General features: G+C 41.5%; 2 protein-coding genes across 2 annotated transcripts in view; one reads left to right on the top strand and one right to left on the bottom strand.

The window, feature by feature from the left end:
* Nucleotides 1-17,849, top strand: part of ME1 (malic enzyme 1, NADP(+)-dependent, cytosolic) — a 33,341-nt gene extending 15,492 nt beyond the window's left edge. Inside the window, exons 4-8 of the mRNA XM_010086720.1 lie at nt 4,499-4,604; nt 7,520-7,662; nt 10,079-10,252; nt 15,685-15,783; nt 17,493-17,849. Of these exons, the coding sequence (XP_010085022.1) occupies nt 4,499-4,604; nt 7,520-7,662; nt 10,079-10,252; nt 15,685-15,783; nt 17,493-17,651 (681 nt within the window). The 3' untranslated portion in view covers nt 17,652-17,849. The remainder of the gene's footprint in view (nt 1-4,498; nt 4,605-7,519; nt 7,663-10,078; nt 10,253-15,684; nt 15,784-17,492) is intronic.
* Nucleotides 17,850-20,437: 2,588 nt separating this feature from the next.
* RWDD2A (RWD domain containing 2A) lies at nt 20,438-23,775 on the bottom strand (the record flags this gene model as incomplete). Its single annotated transcript, XM_010086719.1, has 2 exons — nt 20,438-21,115; nt 23,653-23,775. Coding segments are annotated over 2 exons (801 nt in total), but the record flags the coding sequence as incomplete, so codon positions are not given.
* Between the last annotated feature and the right edge of the window lie 7 nt (nt 23,776-23,782).

Raw genomic sequence — 23,782 nt, 5'->3', positions numbered from 1 at the left:
ACTACGGTGACTTCTAATATAGCAACAGATCTGTTTTCAGGTTGCTTTGTTCTCTTTTGTTCAAATCCAAAATATCCCATAAGTTTCTCGGTACAAAACGATACTGTGATAGAGGCAATACTTTTCTCCTCTGAAGTAACTTCTGACACTTTCACTGAGTCTTTGGACTTAAGGTTTATTAATCTTCCTAAGTGTTTTTACTATTCTTCACTTTCAGCACTCTAGTGAAGGTGTATTGTATAGTTCATGCAGGCAGCGTGAGTATACATTAAGGATGCTATGGTTGTCTTCCAGATACTTTGTTTGTTTGTTTGTTTGTTTGTTTGTTTTAATTCAACCAAACTTATTATAATGTCCCTAGCAAATTACTTATTCTATAAAAGATAAGGAAATAACATAAGAATACATAGCAAGACAGTGGATTTACTTAGAAGACAAATGCAAATGCGACTGGAGATGATGTTTCTGCTAAAAAGACTTCATACACAGAACCCCAGAGTCCATTCAAATTCTTTCTCTAGTAAAATGTTGCCTTTTTCCTATTAGAAGGAAAAGGGAAATAGCAGTGAGCTGTGTGCCGTGTTGGTGTTTTAGGACTGGGGAGATGTGAGCAGAGCAGTCTCTGATTTATGCCACCTTGCAGTGATCCTCTCCAGGTCGTTCCCCAGCAGCAGACAGAGTACAAAAGCTAGCCAAGCCAGGGCTGGACATGGAAATGTCAGAAGACAAGCTCTGCACTTCTGGAAGATCTTTTAGCCAGAGCAGCTCTGCACCGACAGTCTGACTGCTTTGTACCTCTCCAGTGTCAGGAGGAAAACAAGACACAAAACCACACGAATCCAGAATTGAGACTTCTGCATCTGGCTCCATCCTCTTCTCTCTGCTGGCTGTCAAAAAGTCTGTGGATTCTCCTTCCAGCTGTAGGCACTCAGGGGCAGATGTCTGGAAGCTTGTCCTAAATGGACTGGCAAGCCCTTAGTTTGAGGTTAAGCATGCACTAAAGTGAAGGGTTTCTTCCTTCCTGCAAGTCATTGCTTGCCCTGTTGGCAGGGCACAAAGGAAGGCTAGCTGTGCTCTTGCCGCTGTCTCTCTACTTTGTGGAGAGCAGAAATAAGAATTTGCCAATTTGGGGAGAAAAAATGCTATCTAAAGTACTGTCCTCTAAATTATTGGAGTTTTGTAACTGGCTTGTCTTGAAATGTTGGACACAGCTTTTAGGGGGGTGTTACGTAGCTCCTTTAGGATCACTGAATTAACACCTGAAATACATTTCTGACAATCTATTTTAAAATATATATTTAAAAACCCCTAACCATAGGCTTGCTTTTATAAGCATTTTCCAAGCAAAAATCTCTATGTACATGGCTGTTGTTATTTTTGCTAAGCCACGGAATTTAATATTTCGTTCTTAGTTCATATACTAGAAAAATATTTACTTGGAGACATGATTCATTCTGACTAATGGGATCAAGCTAATTCAGACCAAAGCTAAATACAGAAATAAATGTAAAATTGTTTGGGGGTTGTTTTTGGTTTGGAGTTTTTTGGGGGTTTGGGGTTTTTTTTGTTGTTGGTGGTGGTGGTTTTTTTTTTTTTTTTTTTTTTTTTTTTTTTTTTTTTTTACAGTGGTAGGATGCCCTGTGTGAAATCAGGCAGTAGAAATTAAGAAGTGACTCTGACCTAAGCTGACCCATCTGGCTAGCACTAGTCTCACTAGCCAGTGGCCTGGAAAGGGTTGCAGTGTATCACATCCAGCTTACTCTCTGAGCACTCCTTCACAGCTAATTAAACAAGAGTTGATCATCAGTGTCAGTAGGAAATAGGGCTTTGAATCCTTGGTGTTGCATCAATAAGTGTTTTAACAGCTCTGCCTTTATCTTAATTTTAACCATTGAAGTACCTCCTGAAAAGTCAATCGCATGTAAAACTGTATAAAGAAGTAATTCCGTTTCCTGCAGGATTCTGGTTATTTGTTTTGATTAAAAATGAAAAGAAATATCAATATTTTTCTCCGCTGTCAGCCTGACCTCTTAGCTGTTAGGCACTGTGGAAGAAGTCGGAGGTCACCTTTCCGGACAGATCTGCCCAGATCTGCAGATCCTGGAGGTGATGAGCCGCCAGCGTGCCACAGCCTGGTGCTGGTCATAGCTCTTAGAGGTGATTTCTTTTTTTCTTGGTGGCCCAGGGCAGTCTCCTGGAGGCTGGATTTTAAGACCAGATTGAAAACTGGCTTCCTCCACAGCAGCCTCGTAAGCTAATAAGGAGTGAACAGAAGCAGCGGGATGGGATCAGATGGAACCCGTTCCCAGCTCCCCAGGAAACCTGCCTCCACATCGGGCTCCACCAAGCAGCTTCATTTCAAGCAGCCAGCCAATTAGAATGAAAAGTGGCTTTTATTCTAGTATTTTGAGTTATTCCTAGCAACAAGCTTTTGGTCTGGAAGTCATAAATGTGGGTTTTTTTTTTTTTTTGGTGACCGAAAACTTTGTATTTTCCCCCTGAAAATGTTAAGAAAAATTCCTGCTTTCAAATGAGATGCCTCTAAAACACACGTGTAGACTGTGGGGACATCTGCTGGGGTCCTGGGAAATGGCAGACTTCAAAACACATATTGACGGTGAAATGATTCAGGTGTGAATGTGCCAAAAAAGTGAATTTTGCAGCATTCTCTGGAGGATGAGAATTTCACATTTTACCCACAAAGGAAACCAGGTGCCCGTATTGCAGTATTTCCAGGCTAATCGCTCTAGGAGAACACTTAAGACCCACATAAGCACATCCAGACGTAACCTACTTAATTTAAAAACTCTATTTTGGTCATGTAAAAAAAAATCTGTAGAAGAGGAGAAATCTCTGGAAATTCCTTGTAATCATGGGTGAGCAAAGAGAAGCTGGTGTCCTGCGATGCAGACAGCTCAGTCAGTCCGGACCACATAACAGCCCTCTGTGTCTTCCTGTGGTACCCTCAGGGTGGAAACACTTTTCTTGCAGCTGGAAATGAAAATTGTCCTTCCCTCCTGTCTGCCACCTCTTGCGGTGGCCGTCTGAGGGCCAGCAGAGGAGCTGTGGGAATGGAACTGGCACAGCCACCCATTGCCACATCACTGAATGGGAGTCTGAAATGTAGCGCTGGATTCCTCATTTTTGTTAAAATTAAGGAAAAATGCCATTGAGAAACTAATCCTGACTTGAATCTGACAGTATACACAGCCCTAAACTGAGCCAGAGTTCTCAAATTCATTGACTTTGGTGGAATCTGGAATGAATTCTGTTCCAATACTTCAGTATAGCCTTAATTGCTAAGATTAAGGAAACGTTCATCTTATCATTTGGAAAATAGGTGGCTGGGAGATGATACCGACCTGTTCTGGCTATTTGGTCAAGATTACATTTAGCATTCCATTTTCCTTGTGTATTTTCTTATATATCTGTATAATCTGCTGCTTCTTGTCAGAAATTGTAAGGTGTTTGACAGGCTGGCACCGTCTTCTAGATTTGTGTTTGAAAAGTGCCTTTGCAGTGCTGTTTGCTCCAAGCATGAGAATCAAATGAAAGGGGGGAGGTACCTTCATTTTAAACTCTTCTGCTGAAATTTTGAAATGTCTGTGTACAGACAAAGGTCCACATATCTAGATAACTAAGATAATTTTTGCAAATTCTGGCCCCTTCCTGCCCTGCACTCCACGTTACTTATGCCGAGCACAAATCCTGTCGATGTTACTCTATAGCCCTTTTTCCTGCATCTATCATATTCCATTTGGAAACCTTGTTGGGCATTGATGGGTGGAAATTGTCGGTATAGATCGGGGCGAAAGTTGTTTCACAGCTGAGTCAATTTTGTTAATGCAAAAACGGTGCACCGGACATCTGGGTAGAATTATTTTTATTCCATCCTTAAATATGAAAAATGTGGAGCAAAATGTAGGCTCCCCTGTAGTCTATACACTCCCCCCATATAGCCTCTGTACTTTTAGACAAGAGCAAAGATGAAAAAGCTAGGAGAAACTATTTTTTTGTTTTTCAAAGTTACGAGTCCCCCCCCCCCCCCCCCCCCCCCCCTTTTTTTTTTTTTTTTTGGAAAAAAAGAGAAACGTCCGAAGTGTTTGCTATATAAATATATTTATGGTTTATCATGAGTAACTTTAAGTGTTTGACCAAATGTTAATGGGTAAAACAGCTTTAAGAATGCTTCAAAGAAGAAATCAGTGATGCTTTCACATAATTGTTAATACAGTGGTATTCCACAGCTGCTATGAACTTAAAGTAAAAATATTGAATTTAATTTACCTACTGCTTAGAGAAATCAATTAGTCCTAAATTATCCTGTGTTAGCTGTACACCGTGTAACTTTCTCTAATATGGTATTTGCTGATGGACACAAAAGTCGAAATGAAAATAGGACATGTGAAACCAGAGATACTTTGTAAACTGATTATCCCAGGATATTAGGTTCCATTAAACTTCTAATAAATATATTTTTCTTTTTTTCTTTCTTCAGGGGCGTGCCTCGTTAACATCTGAGAAACAACGTTTTGCCCATGAACATGGTGAAATGAAAAATCTAGAAGATATTGTTAGAGATATAAAACCTTCTGTGCTAATAGGTGATTTCTTTTACTTTAAAGCAATGACCTTATTCTTTGTTGGAAAAAAAAATGGGGATGTGGCTTTGTCAGAATACAAGATCAAGTTCCTCCGAACAGAGTTTAGCTTTGTGTGTTTTTAGAAAACACTAGGTGAATAATGGACTCTATTAAGCAAATGAACAAATAGTAACTATCCAAGTATGTAACACTGCTTTCACTTCAAGCCATCCATTTCACAGAGGGAATAATCCCAGGTGGTTTGAACATCTAATGGAGAACCCTGTCACCTTCCTCAATTACTTCTGATTTCATGTGGATGGTGTCGTACAAATAACGTCAAAACTTAGACTGTGAAAACTGAGCTAAGCACATAGAAAGCGATATAAAACATAGATTTTACAAAGAACTTTTGGTTACAGAGAGTTTTTATTTTACAAAAGCTGCAGGATTTGGGATGTCAGTAAAGGACTGCTCTGCTCGCTGCAGGTTGGTTAGTATATTTCAGTTTCAGGAACTAACTGCAAGTAGTCTTAAATCTTTTTTTTTTTTTTTTTAATATGTAAAACTTGAAAATTCATCTATCTGGCTAGTAAAATAATTTATCAGATGCTGGAAAATCTGAAATGCCCCAGTGAAAATTATCCTACATTTTAAGAGCTGCCTTTTCAACTATGCCTAGACCACATGGTCCTTGCTCAGTAGAACCTGCTTTTGACAATGATCACAAATGAGGTGAATAAAGCTTATCTTTTCCTATGCTCCATAAAGATATGACTGCAAGACAGGGACCAAGTAGTCTAGAGAATTTCTTTAGTAGAACAGAGGGCTGAAAAAGCTACTGGAACAGAAGAATAGATTGAATGATCTGTGATACTTATCTAGAGAAAGGTGTGTGGATGCTTCAGGAATGTTTGCTGCCATGAAATACGAATGTGTCATTTTTATATATAAATCTATGTGGTGCTTTCCCTCGAGGTCATTTTCTGCTATCCATACTGCATAATGAAGGCTCTTGCAATAGAAGCAGCAATGAAAATGAATATTGGTTTTTTCAGTTTGGAGGACTAGTCACTCAGCATCTTGCCCTGGGCAGCAGGAGTCATGGGGAAATATGTTGATGGTCCTTCTCCCAGTGTTTTACTTATACTCTGTCTCAGCAAATCCTCTTACACATTTCACCTGTGATGGCTCAAGGAAAAGCCTTAGTTTAGCTTGATGAAATATAAGAAATTGCAATTTTAAAATGAAAAACAAAAAAGAAATAGTGAGATTGTTCAGAGCATTTTGTTTTAACTTTGTGTCTGAAGGTAGCTGTCATTCTTACAAATGGGTATCCAGAAGCAGTTTTAGAAGACAGTAAGCATTTGGCAACTGCAGACTTAACGAGAAACTAAAATGTGTAACAGGCTCTTACACAAGTGGGTCAAGATCCTGACTGCCATAACTGTTCATCAGACACGCAGTGGCCCGGCTGCTCCGGCAGAGCTTTGGCATCTCTCAGCATCCTTGTCCATTCATAGAAGGTGAAGCACAGAGAGCTCAGATTTGCAAAAAACAGTAGCATGTGGCAGAAATGTTTGAGCAAGAGCTGTTTAAACTTTGAGAGAAGAGACCGATTTGCATCAATTGAGGAGTCACCTCTTTTGTTACCAGGGGATCGGAATAAAGGAGATTTAGCCAGGCAGAAGACCAGATAGGTCTCAGACATTATTTGGCCCACATTGAGCACCTAAACAGCACCTAAAGGTCCTGTTGTAGGGTTCTTGGGCAAGCTCAACTTAAAAAATTCAGGGAAGTTCAGCGGGACACCCATGTCTCCCTGTTGAGGGCATAGGCTGTGCTTGGAGAGGTCTCTAAGATGATGCCATGCTTCATGTGCAAGCAGGCAGAAATACTCTGAGACACCTTTACAAAAGGTTAACCCTGGAGTGCGTATGACCTTCTGGCCAGCTCTGTGAGCTGAGAACCCCTTTCACCTCCCTCCAAGGACCTTGTGCTCTCCTCAGGCAGACACCAAGCTGTCTGTTCAGAGTGGGCAACGTGGGGATGCTCGTTTGTGAGCGGTTAGAGTACTGAGAGCCCCTCTCCTGGCCTGGGTTTGAATCCGTTCCTACTCCCCCAAGAGAGGGAACAACAGCTTTTCTCCTGCTGTTGAAACTTGGATGCTGTGTGGAAAGCAGAGCAAGATGCTCAGAGCAAGGAGGAGGTTACCTTCTCTACAAGCAAAGTGACATAAAGGTCCTTAGGTTTGCTCCAAGGTCTGTTTTTTATCACTGAAGGCGTGGAGATCAAGGACCTTGGATTCCCAGCTCTTGTAGGTTAGGCAGAAATACAGGTGTACTGGCATCCCAAAAACATCACACCCACCCTTTTTTGGTTGTAAGTGCAGTATGAAGAATAGAAAAGCATCTCTGGTGGGGCGGAGAGGGATGTATTCAAAAAAATTGTTGCTGCTAGGGAAGCCTTAGACTCAAAACTGGGATTATCCATCGGCTGAGGCTAGAGGTGACAGAACGATCAGCTGTAGAAGGCAGAGACTTTAGTCGTCCTGTCAGAAAAAAATGAAACCTGACACACTGAATTTTGGAGAAACTATCCAGTCTGCGTGAAACTTCAGGAGACAGAGCTATACCTTTCTGTTCCTTACTGGACTTACCTGCAGGTTAGGTGATGCCAGAGAAGTGAGAAATTCACCACACTACAGGGGTGAATAGCTTCTGCCTTATGTTAGGGATAATATTGAAGTTTCACTGCTGCAAAATCTTTTCTACAAAACTTCATTTTAACCACATGTTAGGAAAAAGCTTGAACTCCATTTTAAAGAGGGAGGTACGCAGTAAAAGGAGCTCTGTTCTTTTAAATGTGACACGCGTGTCTCACCTTAAACTGATTGCATTTGTCTGCTTGTTATGTGTGTGTTTTCTCTTCTTTAGGAGTTGCTGCAATTGGTGGTGCTTTTACTAAACAAATTCTTCAGGATATGGCTGCTTTAAACGAACGCCCTATTATTTTTGCTCTCAGCAATCCTACCAGTAAAGCAGAATGCACTGCTGAGCAGTGCTACAAATACACAGAGGTAACCGAAGATTAATGTCTTTCCAGTATATGCACTGAAAAGTAAATCTGAAATATAATTTAAAATGAGAGGAAGGCGGAGGGTGGAGTAGCAAGTCCTTATCATGTCTCTGTGTGTAGATAAAATTAGTTAAATTAAATAATGTGTTTTTCAGATTTCATCAACACAATTTCAGTGAAGTCAATACATGCTTGCACCTTCATAAAAACATTTCATAGCTTTCATTGGTGTCGAGCGAGACTCATTTTATTATAACCAAAGCATTAGTAACCGTCAATTCCTATAGCCTTAAGCCTGTTTTTGAACTGTATTGTATACACACAGTGGCATGCTTTCCATTTGAGATTTTAGAAATACTCTTTGGGGTAAAAAAAATACTTCAGTACAGGAAACAGAATCTTTAAAATAATTCTTTATTATAAACTGGTGTAATTGACATCTTTTACAAAGATTTCTATTATGGAAACACAGGTGAGAATAAAAAGAACTGTGCTTCCTTATTTATTATGGTATTATAGAAGTGCTAACGAACACATTATCCTGTAATTCAGTCTAGGATTTGAAACGTATGAGTGCTTGACCGTACGTGTTTCAGAGTGGATTGTGTTTGGATTTCTTGTCAAAGACAGGGCAGTTGGAATGACAGTCTCACAGTGTTTCAAAGCCAAATTTAGCGTGCCCGTTCCCCGCCGCACAGCACACAATTACAGCGCGAGGCAAGAGCCAGGGAAGTGACCTACGTGAAGGGCTGGTTATAGCTGGTAATGACATCTGGTAGGCAGAGCAAAAGACACGCTGGAGTATTTGATCTGTCACCAAAACGTATAATAAGCGGGCCACGATAATACTGCATGACACCAAACCAAAGGGAATATTCTTCTGAAGAGACAAATAGCAGCAGTGGCGTATTTTAAAATGCACGTTTCCAGTTCTCTAAAATAGGCATCGATATTTCTGTATGTAACAGTGACATTTACCACTTCAGCAGTGCTAGCATAGCTAAAGGCAAGCTTTTCTTCCCCACCGCTTAAATTCAAGGGTGCTCCCTCCCCAGCAAGGCCAGAGCTGGGGGCCTTTGGGACACCGAGCCCCTGCCGTGTCACTCCCCTCGTTAGTCCCAGCCTGCACTGACCGCTGCAGAAATTGCTTCTCTCTTGCTGTGCGTCAGGAGCGATCTGGGGAGAACCGGGACAGCAGAGCTGCAGGTGAGTCACCTCCGAGGTGCCTCTCCTGCCACCCCCCCATGGCACTCGGTGCTGACATCTCTGCCTGCTGGGGGTTCCTTGTCCCAGGGGACCTGTGGGACTCCATCGCGCTCACAGCTCCCGTGCAGCCCATCTCCTGGTACTCCGGAGGTATCGCGACTCTGTGTGTGCTGCTGAACGGCAGCGGGGCTGATATTCCTCTTAGCTCACATTCAGCTGTTAGCAACATGAGTGCTGTCAACCCATCTGGGCCACCCCACAGGCTTCTGTCCCCCCCACAATGTGTGCCGTGTGCCAGCGTGGAGCTATGCCCGTGGCTGGGTCCTGGGAAGAGATTCAGAGGTCCCATGTGAACTGCAACATGAGTTAGAGCCTGTTCTCTTGTCTGCAGGACAAGCGATACGGCGTAAATTGTATCTGTACAGCTAGATTCTCTAGTTCCCCAGAACAGGCTTGGCATTGCCCAGAAATCTGCTGGAAACATCCCAGTGGTTTGTCAGTATGGGACGACCACACAGCAGTGCCTGCGTTGATGCCCTCACCCTACCCAGCATAGTACAAGGTCCCAGGAGAGGAGGTCCCATCACCAACTTGTGCTATGGGTTGACATTCCTGGGATAGAGCTTGCACCTCTGTCATTCTGATGAGCTGTGGAGCGGGCGCAGGGGCCTGAAGAGAGACTGGGAGGAACAGAGAGTTCTGTCTGTCCCCACTCAGAAATTGCCACATCCAAAAGTGCAACGTTTAGTGGCCTTAGTGCCATTTTTGTGGATGACCTGCTGTTGGGAAAAAATGCAGCAGCAGCATCACCCATTGCTCCCGTGAGAGTATTGTTTGCTTTGAGTTTTACAGCTCCAGCTGTGTAACTTCTTCCCATGTACCCTCCTTCTGGCATAGACACACAAAGTGAACGATGAGTGTTGGCTTTTGCGTTCTCCTCCTCTGAACTGTGCTGCTAGCTCTCACCCGAATAAGGCAGCTGTTGCTCTCTGGCATCAGACAGTCACAGAGAATTGCCAGTGATCTCTAGGATCCGCATCATGATGCTCTTGAGACATCTTCAGTTAAGTATCTCTGACGCCCTCTCAGAAGAGATACTCAATGACGTAACCCAGCTTCCACAGTGGTGGATATTTAAAGGGAGATGTGAAATACTTCAACAGCATCCTCGCAGCTAACGTGCTTTCTTTTGCTTTCTTGTTCCAATTTAGGGACGTGGCATTTTTGCCAGTGGAAGTCCTTTTGATCCTGTCACTCTTCCAAGCGGACAAACTCTCTATCCCGGCCAGGGTAACAATTCCTATGTGTTCCCAGGAGTTGCCCTTGGTGTTATTGCATGTGGACTGAAACATATTAGCGAGGATGTGTTCCTCACAACTGCTGAGGTATTGTATTAAAAATTATTTAAATTCCTTCATTTAGTAACCTGGTAATTACGAACAATTAAACAGAAATAGTGAAATATTATCTTTTAAACTGGAAAAATAGTGTTTTCTGTGTAAGGTCTTTATTTGCAAGGTATGTTGTTTTTTATAAATTCTATTTGAACAAGTGGTTTTTAAAAGGTTAACACTTGGTCCAAAAGTCATCTAACAAACACCTTCTGTTGGCAAGAAAAAAGAGAAAGACTTCAGCACTGTGTTATCACAGGTGAGTGCACATCTGTGCAGTCTGCATACATATGCACATAGGTTTGCTTTGAGATTGAAAGGAACTATATTTTGATGTGGGTGTTTTACTTACAAAAATTATTTGAATTTCTTCTACATTTTTAGCTTTTTGCCGTTTTTTGAATAGAGCTGTTGCCATCATTTTTTGTGGACCTCCCTTGCTGACAGCTGGTGAAAGTGCTCCATCGCCTTGTGGTTCCTTGCACCACAGTTTGACACAATTGCTGTGTTATTCTTCCCATTTTCTTTCTTATCTTTTTCTGCATTGGTTCTTTTCTTTCTTCAAGCCATTTTTTATGATCTTGGTTCTGATATTATCCAACATGTGATCTCTCCTCCTTTATCTCCATTCAGTGGGCAAGAGATGAACAGAGAGCAAATGCTTGGTTCTAGGAGTCATTCACCACCTCCTTCCAGGGATTGTTCAAAATCTGCATCCACTGTCTTACAGTAGGACATCATAAATGCACAGGATTGTATCTTCAGCATGTATGGGAGAAGAATCTGGCCTTTGTTATTTTAGAATCCCTTATTCAATCAAAATTGCCAGCAGCGCTTGAAATCAAATGCTTAACACAGTTGTTTTGTTTTTCTTTATTTTTTACAAAACACTAAGTCTGTCTTTCTGTAGCTGTTTCTCACTTAAGAAAACTGTAAGTTTCTGTGCTCTTCTGGGTGCAGCATCTTTGCTCCTCATCGACTATAGTGCCATAGTGCCCTTACCACTCCTTCCTCCGACCCTTTTCCTCTCCCCCCTTCCTGCCCTCTCCTGGAGTTCCTGTCTCCTCCGTTACCTCTGTTGGCTCTGCTCTTGCTGGCATGAAGAGCAACATAAGGAGCCTTACAGGACTCAGCTTCCTTCCACTGCGTGATGCGGCATCCAGTGATGCACCAGCTCCTGGCTGCTCTGCTCCCAGGACTGTGCTCCCAAGCTCATCCTGCCCAGAGAGAGCCCGGACTTGGTACAGGCAGTGATGAGAGAGCCCTAAGCAGTGTATGATGGTCTGACCGTGTCCATGCAAAGGCATTAAAAGCCTGATGCTTTTTGTGATTTTTTTGAAGGGTATGGATATAAGGAAGAAGGCTAGCCTCGGTTTACCAGGTTAACTCTAATTAACCTAGATGCAGTTCAGTGGTAACTTCTACCTACTCCATTTCATATAAATTACAATCCACAGAACTTCATCAAAGTGCAGCATCCTCATCTTCAAAGAAGCTGTGTAAGCATGCTTGGAAATACATGGGTAGTGTAGGTAGCACACAGAGGAAGCCTCAAAGCAATGCAATTAGCAATTAATATGGAACAATTGAAAAAAAAAAAAATTGCCCCAATTAGCAGAAGTGAGAATGCCTGGCTCAACTCTTGCAGCTTCTCTAAGGGATGCTGCACTCCAGGATTCTTGCTCCTTGTGTCCTCTTCATGGATTAAAGGGAAGAAAATGGCCCTTTCCTATCACGTGGAGACAACTGGTACGCAACGTGCTCTGTGACTGGTGGTGTGTGGTAGGAGGCTTTCCTAAAGGGTGAGCACTTGCACACTGGCCTTGCTGGATTTCTGAAGGTTTTTTTTGTTAAGGTGCATCCTAGGCCATCTTTAAAACAGTTGCCAGCAACTTGCCCTCTATAAGAAATATATTCACAATTTCCATCTTTAAAATTAGTAAAAAGCCCAGACTGTCTCCACTGGCTTTAACCATCTTAGGAGGGCAAAGATCCATTTCGTAAGTCTCTGGATAATTATATCCTCCCTTTAAATCCTCCCCTGTAATTTCAGTTGGAGAGGGTGATCCTCGCTCGCTGGTCTAAGCTGCTGTGTTAAACAGTTGTCTTATTTCATTCGAGAAGTTGCTTCATTTTGGCTTGGGTGAAATGGTTCCTATATATAGAGTGCTGATGGATGGAGGTGACACATAGGTGGATTGAAAGATATTTGAAGTGGCAGTCGACTGAGTCAGAAAAAAATCTGAAGAAATTTAACCGAACAAAGAAACGTAACAGAGAAATAAAATTATATCAGAAATTGCAAAGACGCTTTTAAGTTCTCTCTTGAGGTACAGGTTCTCTCCTGACTCTTCTTTCCTGGTAAAGAAATCCTGTAGTAAAGTCCTAGAAAAGTTGGACACGTAAAAATGTATTTTTTTGTTCTTGCACAGAAAGTCTCTATTGGCGGCAAGGTCAATGGAGAGCTGCTCGCCTTAGGGCTGGAGCCAAGAGCAGTCGCGTCTGGGCTCCCTCCGTGGGTGCGAGGCAGCGTGTGACCGGCGCTTGGGCAAGCTGCAGCCGCTGACCGAGCAAGGTGACAACGGATGGATTTCAGAAAAATAAAGCACCGAACCCCTACATTTTAGACAGAGGGACCTTCTCAGGTTGTAGGGGTAGCTTAACTGAAAAAAGAAAGTATAAAAAGCAAGCAGCCCAGGCTGCGTGTCTGCACCTCCTGTCTTCTTGCTTTGCCACTTCTCCAGTTAAATCTGATAAAAGTCACAAATAGCTTATTGTAACTACAGGAAATTCAACTTTCAGTGTTCTTTTCTTCCAGCCAAGTGAAATAGAATGTAACTTTGATTTTGGACAATAAACCTAAGGCACGGTAAGCTGTAATACCTCTTAATTGCAGGCAATTGCCCTGTGATGACAAGGGACATTACCTATTCTTCTAAGTCCTACCAAACACAACAAAACGGACAGAGAATTTTGAACTAATGAAATATTCTTGGCATGTATGACCTACAGTTAAGTTACTCCAGAAATAATCCTGTTAAATCCTTTCATCAGAGAGAATACATCCTCCCAAAGCCACGGTGGCCCCACTTGCTTTATGCCGTGTGTCCTGCCTCGTCTGCCTTTCCTTTAGGTTCTGCAATAAGGCTTAGCTAATTTCCCTATTACAAACTTGAATTAATTAAAATTTCAAACATGAAAATAGCCATACTGGGTTGTACCTAAGATCCAAACAGCTCAGTATCTTCCTGTGAAAGTGATCAGTATCAGAAGCTGAGAAAAAGAGGATAAATAAGGGGAAAATACAGAGTGACCCTTCTGCTGACATGGCTCCTCAGCTTCTGGCAGGCTGTACTGTATGGCTGGAGCTTTTATCCCGGTATGGATTTCTCTTTCGTAAATGAACCTAGTGGCTTTTTAAACATGTTTATACGTTTGAACATCTTTTGACAATTAGTGTCATAATTTAATTGTGACTTCTGTGGAAAAAGAAACTCTCCTCTTATGATTTCCTGCTCTCTGGTGATTTGGGTTTCCTGGAGTGCCGTGAGAAATGGTCACCTTCAGTTGTCTTTTGTATTTTCTTTCTGTCTTCTCTGGTTTTCTCCCAAGTCTATTTTATTATATTTTGTCTCTTTGCACAAAAAAACAACCTTTTGATCATCCCTGCTATTCTTCATACCTCTCATGACTCTATCCCATTCTTGCTGGAAGTAGGTAGAGCAAAAATACGCACTGTTCAAAGTGACGTTACATTGTGAATTCACACATTGGTATAGTTACATTTTCTGTGTCGCCTCTTATTTTCTTAATAATTCCAAATGTTGACGCATTATTTTTTCCCCTGCGACTGAGCTGGTATTCTCAAGGAGCGTGTTTCGGAGACCACATGAAGAAGGTGTCATTCTCTCTGAAAATGCTTGTTTCTGGTTTTGCACAGTTTCAGTGCTGTTACACGAGTATGTCAGAAGGATTGCCATGGCCTCTAGAGAGGCACATCTCATTTTATCAAAGGGCTGCGTATCATTTTTAAATAACCTAGTTGCTATTATGGAAAGCAAAAACCAGATTTTCTGTTGTCTTAGCTCCCCCTACTGGGTTTTTATCTCTGCTATATTTCTCAATATTAGATCAAAATGTAAACAAATAATTTTCCTTTACTCATTATACTCAACAGGACTATAATCTCTTGTTGTTCTTGATAGCATTTCCACTCTGAGTGGAAAAACTTACTACACCTACCAGCATGCTGGGTGGATTGCAGAAGAGAAGGGTTTCTCTTTGAACCTGGAGTTACTACAGTGTTTTCTCTTTAATTCAAACTATTTACCTGCTTCTGCCAGAAAGGAGGAATTAATGATAGCCAGGCATCTCTTCTGACGCAGTCCTCGTTGCTTGCAAGCAACATTCCCGTTTCCCACATGCAGCAGGGACTGTAAGAAGCACTTGGTGCTCTCTTTCAAGTATATTTCTAGTATGTTCCCTCAAAAGTGCACTTCTTGCTTTCTCTTTGGGCTGTGTTATCAGTTTCACAGTGTTTCCTGGACTTCCCTGGTGTTTTCAAAACCTCTTGCTGGGTCGTGGCTCCACCAGAACTGTCCAGACCAGAGTTTTCCTTCCATCCACGCACCACGCCTGCAAGTCACATCACACAGCAGTATTTGGTGACTGGTGGTTTGGTTCTAAGCTTTAGTTATCTAAGCTGTAACTGCACAGAAAGGTATCATTTCTCCTGATGGAAACACTAAGGGTGCCTCTACATTACTCTTCTATTTTGCATCAGAATGGTCTCCTGGAGCACACCTCCCTGGTGTCCCCACATACCCCACCCTGGTCCACGGTCTTGGGAGGAGAGGGGTCCTGGTTTCCCTTTGGATGAAACTAAACAGATTGATATACTCCAGGGGCAAACCTAATGTGTTAATAAATATCAGTGGAAACTGCTTATAAACTGCAACGGATTTAAGAAGTCTGAGCTTGCACTGTAGAAAGAACCTCCTTTCCTTCTGACTGTTACGAGTCTCCAGCTGTTCAAAGGGCAAGGGACATCCCCTCCCCAGAGTCATTTCCTTTCTGTCCCAAAGCAAGACAGAGAAATTTGGATTCTGTTGATGCAAATCTCTCTTAATGACTTTTAATACTTTGTTTTGAGAATTGTAGTAGAGAATGTTAGTGAAGGTAGCTATTAGAAACTGCACACAGTCAGACCGTTTTTGTAATGAATTTTGTGCTGAATTTGCTTAGAAGAGATTTAGATTTGGTTCTGGCTGGCAGCTCCCTAGAAGGTACAAAGGTGGGCAGTTAAAGAAATGAAACTTTCAAGTCCACCAAAGAGATTAAAAAGTAGAAGAGGAGTTAAGATCACGGAGTAATGAAGCTACAGCTGCATCTGCGTTTCAAGTTAATCATATCTGCTTCATTTCTAGGTAATAGCTCAGCAAGTTTCCGAGGAGAATTTACAGGAAGGTCGTCTGTACCCTCCGTTAGTCACTATTCAGCATGTGTCGCTGAAAATTGCTGTGAGGGTAAGTCATTTCAGTCTTTGTGACTTCTTTTCTCTTTGATTTGATTGACTAACACACCTTCATACTGTTTGAAGTTGGATTACATCAATCAATCTTGGACAAGCAGCAGTTTCAAAATTAAATTTAAATTCATAAATGTAATTCGAATACAAGAAGGAAGGAGGTGGAACTCTAGCAAGCGCTGATGTCTGTAGAGCCCAGGCTGCACTGTCCCCCAGTTAGGAGCAGGTTCCCGTGGCAGCTGCGCAGCGGAGGGCTTTTGGCCCTGCCTGATTAGCAGCTGCCTGTTGCGAGAGCAAATGTCACCCTGTGTCCAGGCACTAGTCCCTTTTGTTGCCATCCTTACTCTGGCCTATCAAAATAACTAACTACAGAGGGTGCTTGTTGCTAATGGCTCAGGTCTGGGCCAGGGGTTGTTCGGCTGGTTGGGTTTTACTGGTAAATACTGCTGCTGATGGATTTTCAGTAACTGACCTAAACCCACAGTCTCCCAAGAAATTTGGCTGCCCTGGAGAGAAGAAGAGGAATCTTTCAAATAATGTATTTATTCCAGTTCCTCCTTCGTTCTGTTTTTTAGGGGGTTTTTTCAGCATTTTAGTAGGTTATTTTGCTAGTCTCCTGTAACCTTTTTTGCTCCAATTATTGTTTTCTCTCTTGGTCACCTTACTGTGAATAATTCCACTTATTGCATATTCTTTTGAAAGAATAACAAGGAGCCCTCATGCATGAAACAGATCCCCTAGCTTCAGTCATTCTGTATATTTAAACAAAAAATCCTTCTCACGATTCACATCTTCTTAGGCAAGTAATAACTCCGTTCTGTAGATATCCAAACGTTACCTAAATTCCTCAGGCAGAGTCAAACTGCCCGTGTGTTTGGCAGAAACACCGTGATAGAAATCGCTCCTCCACGTGTGCGTGTGATATAAAACACACACAAAAAAATCTTACCAAATGATTCTTTCCGCCTGATCTCTGTTGGAACTTTATTCCTGCAAATACCTGTTCTGGCTTATTACAGCCCAAGAGGTTTATCGATGGCCTCTGCCTTTTCCAAGGGAGGAATGCTCTCAAATTTTTGTGGAATATTAAACATGGAGTATAAATTAAGATCTTACTCAACCGTGGTGAGGAAAAAGCAAGCAAATATTCGTACTTCTCGCAGCTATCTCTAGAATCAATCCTGTGTGCTGTGTAGAAGTAATTTTTTATAATGATTTACCTTTAAGAAATATATTATCAAACTATGACAAATAATCAACTTCTCTAATATGCAGGGAGCATGGAGCTTTGAACAAATCACGTTTTTCTTACAGTGCTTTGGAGAAGATGGTAAATCAGGGTAACCTGATGATAGAAAAGCAGAAATTGTATCTCGGCGCTTGAGGTCTGTAGAATATTTTATCCACTGCTGCACAATAAAAGCTAAGGTATTACTGGACGAGGAGGAGCACTGTATTTGTAACAGCAAGGACACATAATCCTGTCTGAAAGCAGCATGAGTCAGACTCACTCAAATGCAGACATCATCCTATTCCTCGTCCTATCCGCTATCTACGAGCCGGGATCCAGTATAAGTATAGGTGGCTGTCAGCACCGCAGAAGATGACATCTCATCTTGATTTTGAACTAATTCCTACTTTTAAATCCTGTTCAATGTACTCAAATAGTTCATGAACACTAATAAAGATTTTAATGCATCCTTCTAGATCGCAGAAGAAGCCTACAGGAATAACACTGCCTCCACCTATCCTCAGCCTGAAGACCTAGAAGCCTTCATCCGCTCCCAGGTTTACAGTACCGATTACAACAGCTTTGTGGCTGACTCTTATACTTGGCCTGAAGAAGCCATGAAAGTGAAACTGTAAATATTTAATGACAAGTGAACAAAATAGCAGCAGTTAAAAAGTATTAAAATATTCAGAACATTTCTGCCTAGGAAGCCTGAGAATAGATAATTTTTTAAGATGGAAAAATCTTTTTTCTAAATTGTAATATGTGGTTAAAAACTCAGATTAAGAAATCATATTAATTATACATCAGAAAATAAAAATCTGAGAAATGTATTTGTGGTGTTTGGTTATTTCGATTGTTATTTTCCTTCAGATATCCTATACTATAGTTTTACAGATCTTTCTGTTATCAAAATAAGGGGAAGAGAGTTTGAGTTGAGAGTTTTCTCACAAATGTCAATGAGAACTTAAGCAAACAAATGGTACCATCAGTCATCTGGCTAGTAGTAGGCTGTTTATGTGTTAAACCTTAGAAATTCCTGTAGTATTTGAGGCCAATTGATTTTTAATCACACATCATATGTGGTCAAGTATTATTCTTTGTAACAAACTTCCAAATCACCCAGCTGACCTCTATTAGAAGAATAATTATTATGGGGAAAAGAGTACATCATTATGAGGGGAACAAACACTTTTTATTAATTCTCTGATATTTACTGAATATTTCTCATGCTTGCTAGTATCTGAATGATCTGGTTAGCTCCATTTCTTCAGTATGGTCTTTTAGCTTTTAAAATTCAGCACTCTGAGTATGTTCACCTACATGCTAATTTCAGCTCAAGACATCTTACTTTTTTTTACCCTTTCTCCTCTGTCAACCAGTTATCAAAAGTGACGCCTGGCAGTGTCCCTTATTCCTCTGCAAAAAAAAGTGATTCCCTCTGCAGACCACAACGGACGCATCCAGGGACACTGCTCGTGACATGCATTATTCAGGAGACATAATTAGCATTTCCAGAAATTAAAGTCCCAAGTCTGTGGTTTCCCTTAGAAGGAGACATGATTGGATTGTACTATCAGTGGCTTCTTCCTTTAGAAAAAGTCATGCTCAGAATAAAGATTGAGACAGCACTATCTCTGAATTGTTTGACCACCCTCCTGCACAAACTTTCTGCCCTATGCCACTGTTGCCTTTCCCATTTCCTTCTGGTTGAAATCTCGTGCATAAGGCCTATTTCTAAACTAGTTAGTTTTGCTACTTTAAAGGAAAAAGATTATCAGTTGGCAGTTTCCCAACAGGAACAAATGCAAATTGTTTTGTTTTTGAGTCATGATCATGTGGAATCTACACTGATACACTGATAATTCTAAAAAAAGCCCCCAAAATTATTGTTACAGAATTACCACTCCTAGAAAAATGTACTGACAGTTCTGGAAACAGAGTGCACTTGAACATTTTTTTTTTTTCTGCTCTCATGCTATAGAGTTATCTCTGCAAAACCAAAAATGAATTTTATTTGTCCTCAGCTCTGCTGCAGCCACAGACTGCAGGTCCTGAATTCACAAAGAGGCACTTTTTCCCTCATTGCATAATGGGAACCTGTAAATATTTTTCGCCTTACTGTGCTTTTGGCCAAAGTTATGCTCATACAAACAATATACTTACCACAGTGAAGGAATGTACGTTAATCATTATTCTGAGCAACCAGAAACACATCCTCTGTATTTCAATATATTGCCATTGTGAAAATACTACTAAAACACTTCCTTGTGTTTCATTTGTAATAAAATTTTTCAGTCATCAGCCGAGTGTACTGAAACACAGTCTTTACATAGCTGCTGTGGAAATGGCCTGGGTTTAGATTTGAACAGCCAAACCCCTACAGCTCAACACTGTCTGCTTTTATTGCTCAGCATGTCTTTTATAACAGGAAATATATGATTTCCTGTTACAAGCTACTAGAAAATTGTCTCTCGATACTAATTTGACACAGAAAAGACTGATAAAGTTATAGGTATTTTTATTTAATGTCTAATATATAGAGAGGGTTTTTTTCTTTTTTAGATATTTTACATAAATTTCCTTATGTAATGTAGGGGAAAAAAAGAGGAAACACTGAACTTTGTCTAATCTTACACATTGTAATTTCCAAGGTGCTTGGCCTAACAACGTAAATATAAAATGCCATGTGTTGAGCACCTGAAAAATTACAATCATAACAGTAACATAACCAGACTGTAATGAGATGATGGGCAGAGGACTGTGAAAATGGTGGCACTGGCAATATAACTGTGTAGGTACTACCCAAAGGTACTATCAATACAAGGGATGGGTGATGTGGGCTTCTTCCTCCCTCCCATTTATTTAAAAGCAAAACTTGGTCCTGCGGTTGGACACAAACCTTTGCATTTCATGGATGGGTTAAGTGAGAGCAGATGCTTCATGAAGTAGTAAAAGCCATTGCATGCACTAATGCATGAATGTAGAAGTGAGATTTACTTGAGGTGGGTGTGCTTTTGTTTTGTAAACCACATTAATTTGTGACTGCAGCCACTTTGGTATCCCCACAACTATATGCAGAAGTTAACTACAGGTCTGCACCTCAGCCGAGTGACATACAGCACAGTACAGATGAGGAAACAGAAGTAATTCAGGATGCTACAGGGTGGGATTTTTATCACCTTGCAAGCACTTTGAGGTGTGGCTCATAGTGACAAATACAATTTTAGAGTCTCAGAAAATAAGTAAACACCTCTCAAAAAAGATGGGGCAATTCAGAACAGAAGCCAAGATTAACTACTTGAACCATTCCTCTCGTCTGTTAAACAGTTTTCCTTTTCACAGTAGCTATAAGGCACAATATTTCAATGTTAGCTTCATTCCTTGCTGTCAAAAATTACAACTCCTTACAGAGATTCTCTTATTTGTCTGGAAGTTTGCCTTCGACACCAAATAAAATCTGAAAAATATGTCCACTTTGATGTTGTTTCAGGAATTCTAGGAACTGGCCAAGATCCATGTGATAGTCATTCCTCAGGCCATAATCACCATGTGCTTGAAACTGTAGGTCTTCAAAAGCATGAAAGAGACGAAGATTATCGATGCTTCCCTCCGTTTCTATATTCTCCACGTGCTTGCATGAAATATGCTTCCAGTTGGGATATCTAATAACACGCCAAAACTCTTCACAGTTTTCTCTGAGTCCCTCCACGCAGATGACGCCGGGTTTCCCTGTCAGGCAGAAGCCAGTCAGATTTAACTTCTTTGCACAATCAAAAATCTTTTTCCTCAGTTCCTGCCTATATATATGATGGCTATAGATCCACATGCGATGCAATGTTTCTTGAACTCTGACTTCTTCTGAAGCACTTCCAGAAGAAATCTTACTGTTTTCCAGGTACGACAGGCTGTTTTCTTTCACCCACTGCACAGCTTCATACACACACAGTTCACCTGAAGCCAAAGAGCTGATGTGAGAAGCGAGACCAGTGTTGAGCTGCAGCTGTTGCTGTCTGTGCAGTGCATCTGACCTTGCAAAAAGCTGAGGAGCTACATGAGGATACATATGAGGCAGCAGTACCTGCAATTCCACTTTTGCCTTAAAAACAGAACACAAAGAAAATTAATTTTGCAGCTACTGAAAGACATGCTAGATTCTTCCTCCCTGTCAAAGGCAGATAATGACGAGATGTAATTAAGATGCTTGTGACATCCTAAAGGATGGAATTACTTCTGCTTTCTTTTCGTCTCCTCCTTTTCTTTTGTTGCACCATGCTGGGACTTTCCCAACATATCTAACATTTCTGCTGTTTACAGAAATAATGCCGTGGCTTGAAAGAAGGTACAGTTACCCTCTAGGGATATTTCTATTGCATGTTCTCAGTACATGCTCTGTTGCCACAGCGATAAACTACTAGTCTGTCAGACTCAAGGGGCAAGTGGCTTTTGAGACTCTTGTCCCTTACCAAATGCACATCTCATCCATGAACTCAGACCAGTTGCTGCATCTACCCCAGGAAAACAAGGCCAAGGCCAAGGCCAAGAGTTACACAAAACTGTCTTTGTCATTGTACATACTGTATATAGGGGCACATGGCAGGGGGGTTGGAACTAGATGATCTTTTAAAGTCCTTTCCAACCCAAACCATTCTATGATTCTATGCATTATTATTACTTTAAGCAAACATTCACTCTAACAGACAAAGTATTCTCAGGATCACAGGGGATAAAAAGATTTATGCACATTTTAGGCCAGGGAAATGTCTAATTATCTTGCCTGATCTCCTACAAACCACAGGCTGTTGAACTTCTCTTGGTAATTCCTACAGTGTCTTAAAACGAAGCACCTAAGTTCTTTGGAAACTGAACCCTGCCTCTGGTCCAAGAGCAGGAGAGGATTCATGTGTCTTCAGCACTTGAGACTCTTGTATATCTTTAGGAGACTTTCACTTTAGTATACAATTGTGATCAGTCCTGCAGAGAGAAATGAATCTTGAAATGACAAATTTTCTAAGTTCCTTGACAATCTGACATGGAAAAAAAATTCTTCCTGCAGAAGCCCTCCCTACACAGTTTCAGCTTCTCTGCGGTGCCAGTGTCTGCAGGGGCAGGAGAAGCTGCGAGGGAGCACAGCCCCAGTTACTAGCCTAAGATTCAATCTTAGGTTTAGGATTAAGACCCAAATTGGCCAATGGTATATTCCGTATCACCCGTCATGCCCAGTGTATAGGTGAAGGTCTGTCTGGAAGTGCTCTCTCTCGCTTGGCATTGTCTCCCTCTGGGTCACCCTGCTCTCAGGGTTGTTGCAGCCTCTTGGACACTCGCGAGCACAGCCCCAGTTACTAGCCTAAGATTCAATCTTAGGTTTAGGATTAAGACCCAAATTGGCCAATGGTATATTCCGTATCACCCGTCATGCCCAGTGTATAGGTGAAGGTCTGTCTGGAAGTGCTCTCTCTCGCTTGGCATTGTCTCCCTCTGGGTCACCCTGCTCTCAGGGTTGTTGCAGCCTTTTGGACACTCGCGCTCTTGTCTCTGTCCCAGGATTGTGGTTTTGGGACTCCCTGCTCTGGGATCGTTAGCCAGGAATGGGCTGAACCTTGGTCATTGGGTGGTGAGCAGTATCACTGTGCATCATTCATTTGTATGTTTGTATATATTGCTATTATAATCATTATTACTGTCAATATTATGGTAGTTTAGTTATTAAATTGTTTTTCTCTCAACTCAGGAGTCTCTTTTCTCTTCACCCCTTTAATTCTCTTCCCCATCCCCAGGAAGGGGGAGGGTGAGCGAGTGAGTGGTTGTTGTGGTGTCTGGCTGCCAGCCTGGGCCAAAACTAGGACACTTCTCTCTGAAGGCTGGTGAAAGGGTGCATGTAGAAAGATACCCAATCCTATACATAAGTTTCCAAATAATCATAAGGCCACCTCCTTACCCAGTAAATTGTTCTAATGTTTAACTATCCTCATTCCTAGGAAAATGCATATACTTCTAGGCTGATTTTGTCAGTTTTAAATTTTCAGTCATTGCATTATTATATACTCAGACCTACAATAATGGCAATGTTCTCTGTGCAAGTACTCACATCGCTTAGTTGCCATACCTAACCTTTCCTTCAATTGGATAAACTATTGGAATTCCTTAACCCATGAGTTTGGGGTTTTGTATCACAGGTTATAAGCTGGTTTTGCTTTAGTGTGCGTGTGACTCTTCTTAATAGTATTCTGCCATTTGGGATTATTTTTACATTAGGGGCAAGGAGTGAAAGAGAGAAATAGCACGGTGGTGGTGGTGTTAAAGTCCAACATATGTATTGCCATGAGCGGAGCATTGCATTTATAACACACAACTCTTTGTAAAACAGTAAACTGTGAATACCGTGTGTGCCACTGATGTCGCCTGTCTATTCCTATCTGTGATTCTATTAACCTTCCTTGCCCTAAACCAAGTCAAGACTCAAATAAATAATTAAAAAACAAGAGTTTTTTGTTATTCTTGACTTTTGAAACAGCAAAAGGAAATTGAGGGGGTGGGGGGGGCAGTTTCCTCCCTTTTTTCAGTGCAGAGTTTTTAAGCGTCTGCCGTAGGAGTAAAACAAACAACCCTTGACCACATCCAGGTGGAATTCCTCACCTTTGCCTCCCCTCCATCCACAGCGACCGAATACTGGAGCTGCGGGGGCAGCGCTCCGTCAGCCTTCCTCAGGTAGCGCCGCACGCTGGGCACAGCGTCCCCATCCAGATGTATTTCCCCTTTTTTTGGA

This window comes from Pterocles gutturalis, unplaced genomic scaffold, assembly GCF_000699245.1.
Source record: "Pterocles gutturalis isolate BGI_N339 unplaced genomic scaffold, ASM69924v1 scaffold18621, whole genome shotgun sequence".
Classification (NCBI taxonomy): domain Eukaryota; kingdom Metazoa; phylum Chordata; class Aves; order Pterocliformes; family Pteroclidae; genus Pterocles; species Pterocles gutturalis.
The sequence above is the reverse complement of the archived record's forward strand: the minus strand, read 5'-3'. Positions and strand labels throughout refer to the sequence as shown.